This window comes from Cupressus sempervirens, chromosome 3 (genome assembly GCF_028749045.1).
Source record: "Cupressus sempervirens isolate cs-2001-9-10 chromosome 3, ASM2874904v1, whole genome shotgun sequence".
Lineage (NCBI taxonomy): Eukaryota > Viridiplantae > Streptophyta > Pinopsida > Cupressales > Cupressaceae > Cupressus > Cupressus sempervirens.
Genome location: NC_143120.1, coordinates 455975122 through 455983526, shown reverse-complemented (window position 1 = coordinate 455983526; position 8405 = coordinate 455975122). Strand labels below are relative to the sequence as shown.

Sequence of the window (8405 nt, the reverse complement as noted above, 5' to 3'; positions counted from 1 at the left end):
GTTTCGAAGACAATTCCTCTAGTCCATACTCCTATTATCCTCCCCTGAGCTCTTTAGCTGCAACAACTAATGTATGTCTCCCTTACATCTAAATGCCAGGTCAAGAGCCCCCCTCATTTGGAGCTTTGTTCATTTTGGCATTTATGTAACATGTTACTCTGAATTTTCTTTCACTAGCACCTTTGTCGACCAACTTACATTCACACAGAACAACCAAACTTAAGTAAAGCGCATTAAATAAAACCCCCAACAAAATATAATATAAGGATAACAGAATAAAACCACTGAGCACTCTTTAAACCAGAATAACAATGCTTAGCAACTAACCAGTCAATACATTTAATTTCCCAACGCTAGTCTATATGGCAAGGAGAAGTATGGACAACAAAGAAAAATGAAAAAAAATATATACCCCAACCCAGTGTCAACTAACCGTGCTTGGCTACCATGTCAACAAAAAACACATCCAGACATATTAAATTTGCAGACACTCTTTATTCTTACAGCATTCAAGAACAAATCAATAATTTAAATGCAAATAAGATCTGGAACTCAATATATTTGAAGCTACTACTCTCTATCCCTATATCTAGAATAATATTTTACATATTCATTAACTGTTACAAAGACCAAATTTTCATACACCAACAGAAATTGGTTGTGGTGTCCACTTAAGATGTAAAAAGATCCTCCCAGACTTGACTCCATCCAGAAGAAAATCACTATCATATTCGCCTTCATGGAGAACTTTTGTTAGCGTCAGTGCAACTTTTCCCATGAAATCCTGAATAAGTAAATAAAAGAATTTTGCTAAATTATAAATCTATGTTAAAAAGAATAATATAACAACAAAAGCATGATATATGAAATCACCTTGCTGAACGTGTCATGATCCCAAACTTCCACAATCAACATATCATGTAAGGCATCCTCCACAACAAAGTCAAACGTTTGATTCCATTCAGGATTCAAATTTTTGGAAACAACCTGCAAAAATTATTTCTTGTAATAACAGAAAATGTGTAAAGTACTTTTAATGCAACAAGAGCTAACATCAAATGAAACTTACTCGTGTCTTCTTTTTTGCATCTGTTTTCTTCATGTGAAGGACCACATATGGATCAGCTTTGCCCATTAGGTCTGTTGCAGTTAAGTCTTCAGCTCGTTTCACTGTCACAGAGAGTACACCACGATTTATGTCTTTCCTCTTGCTGAAAGTATTTGAAAAAGGCCTTTGCCCATTCATGCCATTAGTAAAAACTTTCTCTAGCGAGGTCATTCCAAACTGCTCACTTCCCATTGCAAATGATCCAGTAGAACCATTCTCCATACCAAATGGATTGTAAATCAGTTCTAGGTGCACCTGTCAAAACTCAAAACATTTGTTGGTTTCTTATGTTCAATAAAAAGGTTAATTCCAACAAAATATTTCATGGAGATTAGGAAAACTTAGGCCCCGTTTGGTTGCAGGAATTGGACTAGAATAAGAAAATTTAAATACCCGCATTCGTCAATTTGACATTTGTTTGCAACATACAAAATTGGAATTAGAATTCGCCTATCGTAATTTGACTCCAAAATGAGCACAGCGGAATTCCTTAAAAAAAATAGAATAAAAATAGCTTATTCTTATTCCAGTTTTTAATAAACTCAATTGGTTGAGTTGTCAAGTCAGAAGTCGTTTGATTGTATTTTGCCACTCAAATGCATTTTTGGACTATTTTCGCCATTCATCATAAGATATAAACTAAGTCAACATTGTTTAACATTTAATATGTATTTATTTTTTAAAGACAAAAAACACTAATATCAGAATTGATATCTTTTCTAAACTTTTATAAAATTATCTTTACAAATAGATCTTGTGTTTAGTCTTATAATTAAAACTATGTTGAAAGATCATTTAAATATCATATTAATGATCTTGACTTATTTGTATTTTTTATTTTCTTTAATATATTTAAAAATAAAATGAATTTAGTTTTGATCTTACACTGATTAAAATAATTTGTTTAATTTAGAATTAAATTTATAATATACAATACAATATGTCCTTTGAATTTTGATGAATTTCAAAGGTTGCGGTATATCTTTCACTTATAAAATCAATTTAAAAAACAAAATAAAGGCTAATTAAAATAATTTGACTTTTTTTAAAAATTAATAAAAAATAAGTTTTTATAAATAAGAAATCTTGTTTATTTAAAATATTACCAAACTAAAAATATTAATTTAATTATTAAAATTTTAAAATAAAACTTATTCCAATTCCCATTTCAATTCTTGCAACCAAAAATAGAGTATGCATATTTCAACTCCTTTTCCAAGTCAACCAAACAGGTCCAAACGATATTCCAGAATTTATTTTAAGAATGCATGAATACCAGAAGAGAGGATATCTTTTCTAAACTTTTATAAAATTATCTTTACAAATAAATTTTGTGTTTAGTCTTATAATTAAAACTATGTTGAAAGATCATTTAAATATCATATTAATGATCTCGACTTATTTGTATTTTTTATTTTCTTTAATATATTTAAAAATAAAATGAATTTAGTTTTCATCTTACACTGATTACAATAATTTGTTTAATTTATAATTAAATTTATAATATACAATACAATATGTCCTTTGAATTTTGATGAATTTCAAAGGCTGTGGTATATCTTTCACTTATAAAATCAATTTAATAAACAAAATAAAGGCTAATTAAAATAATTTGACTTTTTTTAAAAATTAATAAAGAATAAATTTTTATAAATAAGAAATCTTGTTTATTTAAAATATTACCAAACTAAAAATATTAATTTAATTATTAAAATTTTAAATAAAACTTATTCCAATTCCTATTTCAATTCTTGCAACCAAACATAGAATATGCATATTTCAAGTCCTTTTCCAAGTCAACCAAACAGGTCCAAATGATATTCCAGAACTTATTTTAAGAATGCATGAATACCAAAAGAGAGCTTATTCTAACATAGAGGAATGTTGCATTCAACAATTCTTGAAGCCAAACAGGGCCTTATTTATCATGGGTAGCCCTTACCATACCAAAGGTTGGATCACAATTAAACACCTCATTTTCAAAACAGAAACTAACATGGCTTCACAATACTGATTCATAAAAAATAAATCAGGTACAATAATGTTACCTCGCCACGTTTCTTAGTGTCCCTTCTTTTATTTTCTAGATCTTTGACAAGAGGCAACCATACATCATTCAATTTTCCTGGTTCTAGCTCCTTCAACCGCACTTCAGCACACCCTATTATTTCTGCTTCCTGGAGGACCCCTTCCTCATCATAAATCTTTACAGTTAAATGCTGTGTGGCAACATCTTCAACCTCGAACTCAAAATGTTCATTCCAGATAGGATTTAAATCGTTGTTCTTCAATATAAAGAGATCAATTAGTTGATTGATCAAATCCAGATGGACACAACATCCTATATTTACTGTTAAAAATGTCTATTAAAAAAAAGTGTTATAAGCATACTTGAGTCTTACTATGGTCTTGCTTTTCTTCATTCGTGCTCTTAATGGCCTGATGTATAGTACTGCAAAAGGATCAGATTTTCCTATTAAGTCTTTGTTAAGCAATTCCTTTGCTTGCACCAGTTTTACTTGTAGAATTCCAACAGTGCGCAACTCTAGATCACTGTAGATAACGAATCAATTTTAGAATAATGCAGTCAACATAAATAAACATGTGGTCATGGGGAAGGTACCCTCACTACATAGGCCAAATATGTTTAATTTTTTCTTTTGCTTTTAACACTTGAATAACAAACATAATGGAACACTAATCACCTGTAGTCCCCAGCCAAAATGGGTATCACCTTACGCACTGGCCACAGCAATGAATCTTCAACCGCATCTTTTATTGTTTCCTACAACATTTAGTTGACCATGAGTTCTAAGCAGTTCCGGGTTACATTTTGAGAGCAACAGTAATGCCTCTTTCAATAAACCAAAAGAAACACCCTAATTTTGCTTTGCTGTTGTCCAAACATGAAATAGAAGCATCTAACATTCAATTTCCTTCAAAGAAAAAGGCTTATTTTTTGAAAGCAGTTACCAATATCACTTATTTAAAAAGTCTAAGGTGTCAGTTTGGGTTCGGATTCAGATTTGGGTTCAAGGATCTGGTTTGCTGATTCAACTAATTTTTTAGGAGAGTCTGGGTTCATAGTATAAAAACATATAAAACTCATATACATACATACATATATACTAAGACACAAGATACATCAAAATTTCATCCATGAAATTCGAATTTCAGCAAATTTTTACCCTTTCCAAACATCATCTGAATTTTATGATATTTAATATAATATTATTTTATTTTGAAATTAAATTGAGTTCTCTAGTTAAATTATTTTGCAACATTAAACTATTTTGCCAATTTTGAAGATATATTACTATTATTTTAAAATACATAAATATATATAACTTGAATTTAATGTCGATTTGTTTTCGGAATTTTTACCCTTGCCAAATTTCATTTGAATTTTATGATTGACAAACTCGAATTCGAATTCAAACCTTCTGACTTGGCATATATATGTATGTATATATTTATATGTATCATAGTTACACTCAGACTGAGAAAGCTGATTTTTGACTCAGACTCAAACTCAGCATCCAGACTCTGCAACAACTTGACAAATTGAACAATACAAGAACGATTTTAAAGGATTTGAAACATTTTTCATGCATCATTTAGTAAATTAACATCCAAGACACAATAACTGAGATAAATAGAAGCTACTTTGCACACATACACAAGTTTACATTGATCACATTTAGTGTCAATGGCAGATTCCTCTTTCCTAATGGCATTGCAGTCCATGTGGCTTAGTCTCCTCATTATTTGGACCTGGCAAGGATAATAAGTGCAGAACGATTATGGACAACAGAGAAGACTGAATTGAGGAAAACAATTTTGGATAAGAACCATTACAAGATTAACATATGAATGGAGAAAACATTCAATTCCTTGGTCACAAGTGGATACAACATAGGCATGGACGGGCATTATGCATCATCCACTCATCAATGTCATGGTTACATGTATGGAAGGCCTTTTGTTGATTGTTTACAGCAGCATATGGATGTTGATTTTCATTTTCAAATCCTTAAAGATGCTATGGAAGAGGCAGGGCCACAAAATGTGGTGCAAGTAGTGACAGATGCAGCTCATGTGTGCAAAGCTACAAGGGAATTAACTGGGGCAGTCTAAAATATTTCACAGGCTCGTTCTTCTGTGGGACCATGAATAAGGTACTAAAAGGGCTTGAGGAAAATTGGATGGTCCTTGTTGTGTGGGACAATGAATAAGGTACTAAAGGGCTTGAGGAAAATTGGACGGATCAAATCAACAATTCTTACTCATGGTAGAGATGTGTGGATGTTTAACTACAACCACCACACTTCACATGCACTCTATAAGCCCACCTTGAAGATAAAATTCTTAAAAACTGTAGAGACTAGATAATTTTATTCTTTGATGTATGCTTGAGTTGCAATAGGCGCTGCAACCGAAGGCAATGATAGCAAATTGGAATCAATGGCGTAAGTCTAAAACAAAGCAAAGAAGAGGCCGAAGGATGTGGTTAAGAAAAATGTTTTTGGGGGTAATGCAGAAAATATGTTGTTTCTATCATTACTCCCATCTGAGGATGCCAATACTGCTAACCTAGAAGAAGTTTATGGGTGTGTTGGTAATACGCTTGACCAAATGAAGGTTATTGCACGACAAAAGGATCCCACATTGCAATTCTACAACAAACATATCCAACCAATCATTTGTACTCCCTCACACATGGTTGCCTATGCATTGCACCCAAAGTGGTATGTGCCAAGGCCTAAAATAACACCTATACAAAACACCAAGATTAAGATAGGGTTCACAAAGCCCAACCCAAAGATGTATGATTCTACTAAGTAGGCAAAATTTGCCACTTTAAGGGGATATTTTAAAGAGTAATAAATGGATAGCAAGACTGCAGAGACACACTTCATTGACTACCTCTGTAGCGATTTGTTTCTATCCCAAGTTCCTAGTTCTTCTATTACTAAGAGGAATAGTCTACTTCTAGACTTATGCATTCCATTAAGAGGAACAAAATTACCTCTTTGAAGGTAGAGAATCTGGTAGTATATAATGCCTTTCATCTCATTTACCATAATATGCTTCTGTACAAGGAGACTCTACCATCTGTATGTGAAGCAAAGTAAGAGCAGCTAGCATAAGTTGGTGATGATGCTACATAGACAAAGCTGGTCGGTTTTGGTTTGGACGAGCTTCGGTAGATGTAGTCTAGCAATTCTAGCGATGAGGACTTTGGGGATGATTAGAGGGATCAATTTTCCTGCCATTTTGAACATTGCATTTGTAATCATCATACAAATTAAATATACTATAAATTCCAAACTTGGCATTTCATTTTTAATGTTCACTTCAAAAGTTTTAATATTCAATGCACCATTGCAATGTATTTAGCTTTATTATTTTAATATTTAGTATTCAGTAATTTGCTTAGTGCAAATGTGGATTCTAGCAATTCTAGTGAAAGGGAGTGTAAAGATGAGTTGAGGCATCAATTCAGGCCACCTGGTCATTTTCAACATTGAAGTTGCAATCATCATACAAAATTTTGAATATAATAGTAATTCCACATTTGACAAATGCATTGTTAATGTTCAATTCAAAAGTTCAATGTTCAATGCAATCATTGCAATGTGTTTAACTTTAATATCTAGTATCTAGCAATTTACTCGGTGTGCAAAAGTCACGTATGTAACTGTTATACCTATTAGTTATACATCGTTTTATGATGAAATGTATTATGTCAATATGTCTATGCCTACCATCCCTGCCACCATCCCCAAACTGAAGCCCTTGGTCCCCAAAGTTCAAACCATCAACCACCCCCTCATACCACCCTAAACAAACTTCATGGAATGTTGATATATTAACGTTTAGCAATTTCATGTCTATGACTTGGGATTTTGAAACTAACGTTTTAACAGATTAGATTGGCAAGTCAATTCCTTAATTGTTTAAGGTTCCATAATTCTTCCTTTACTATAAATGATTTTTCTAAATTACTAGAACATTGACTAAGCCATTCCCATTAATGACCATCCAGAGGGATACATCTTACTCATACTTTTATAATTGATTCTATTATCCTAATAATAGAATTCAAAAGGGAAATTTGATGATAAGGTGCCAATGGGATTTCTTAAAGTTCTAGAACCAGTACAATTTATTTTGGTTCTTTACAGGCTGTAATGGACTTACTTTCATTTTTAATTATTTTCTAGATGATTTAAGCGTTTATTCCTATTATGTTATTAATAATGTAAGACTACTTATAAGCCTTACCTTTAGATTGCAGAAATCTGAATATTAGTCATACCCTTAGGCTGATTCTATTCAAAGCAGTCAAAATTTGTCGAGTTAGCAGTCATATCCCAGACAATTTCTAGACCATTGATTTGCTGAAAAGTACCCTAGTTGCTGTTACATCCCAAGTTTTTGTCTCTTATAATAATCATGTAGCCGTATACATTTCATGTGACTGGCAGTTAGTTAAAATCAGTTGACTGATATGATCATGGGAAATGGACAATTTTGTTGTTTGTTTGATTCATGTGAAAAAGACTTGTTAGTTGTTAGTTAGATATTAATTGAAAACGTTTGTTATTATTTCTGTTCTCAAGAAGTTATAAAAATAGTGTCATTGGTATTGGTGGTTAGTTATTACGATAACTATGAATTACTTTTGATTGTAATTGAGAAATATGTTATTATCCTAGAAATACTCTTTTTGTGTGCAGGAGCAACCAAATGGGGGAAGTATTGCTAAATGGGAATTAAGGAAAGGAGCACCAATAAGGTCCATTGTCAGACCATCAGGTATGGGATCTAAATATATTGGCGAAGGATTTAATGGCTAGGCAACACAGAGTATGCCTTGGACAATCATGAGCTATCCAGTCAGTTCTTAATGCAAGAGAAACATTAAACATTTAATAACTTAAAAGAATTTGTTACCTTCCTTTTATCTCAAGACTGTTGAGTGGTCGTCAGAATGTGACTCCATGTATTGACACCATGTTATTTTTTTGCTAACGTCTATAATTGCACCTACATGTATATATATGTACATGCGTGCGTGCACAATCAATATATTGATAAAAAGAATTGTCTATGCTTTCAAAATTGCACATGCATATGTTTGTGTGTACTTACAACTATAGGTACTACCAAATAGCATGATGCCAAAATATATTGGTTATATAACTCTTGAGGAGTAATCTCTAAGCTTTTAATTGGCTCCATGTCATTGAGCAAATGCCACCGTTATATCGGCATTATTCCTTTAAAATTT

At 32.1% G+C, this 8405-nt stretch overlaps 1 protein-coding gene across 1 annotated transcript in view; it reads right to left on the bottom strand.

Moving 5' to 3' along the window:
* Window positions 1-473: 473 nt before the first annotated feature.
* The window catches only part of NTMC2T2.1 (Calcium-dependent lipid-binding (CaLB domain) family protein), a 31420-nt gene continuing 23488 nt past the window's right edge, over window positions 474-8405 (bottom strand). The window contains exons 8-13 of the mRNA XM_089820275.1: window positions 3814-3893; window positions 3511-3661; window positions 3157-3393; window positions 1070-1363; window positions 874-987; window positions 474-784 (exon numbers count right to left, since the gene is read on the bottom strand). Coding sequence (XP_089676401.1) covers window positions 638-784; window positions 874-987; window positions 1070-1363; window positions 3157-3393; window positions 3511-3661; window positions 3814-3893 — 1023 coding nt within the window. The 3' untranslated portion in view covers window positions 474-637. The remainder of the gene's footprint in view (window positions 785-873; window positions 988-1069; window positions 1364-3156; window positions 3394-3510; window positions 3662-3813; window positions 3894-8405) is intronic.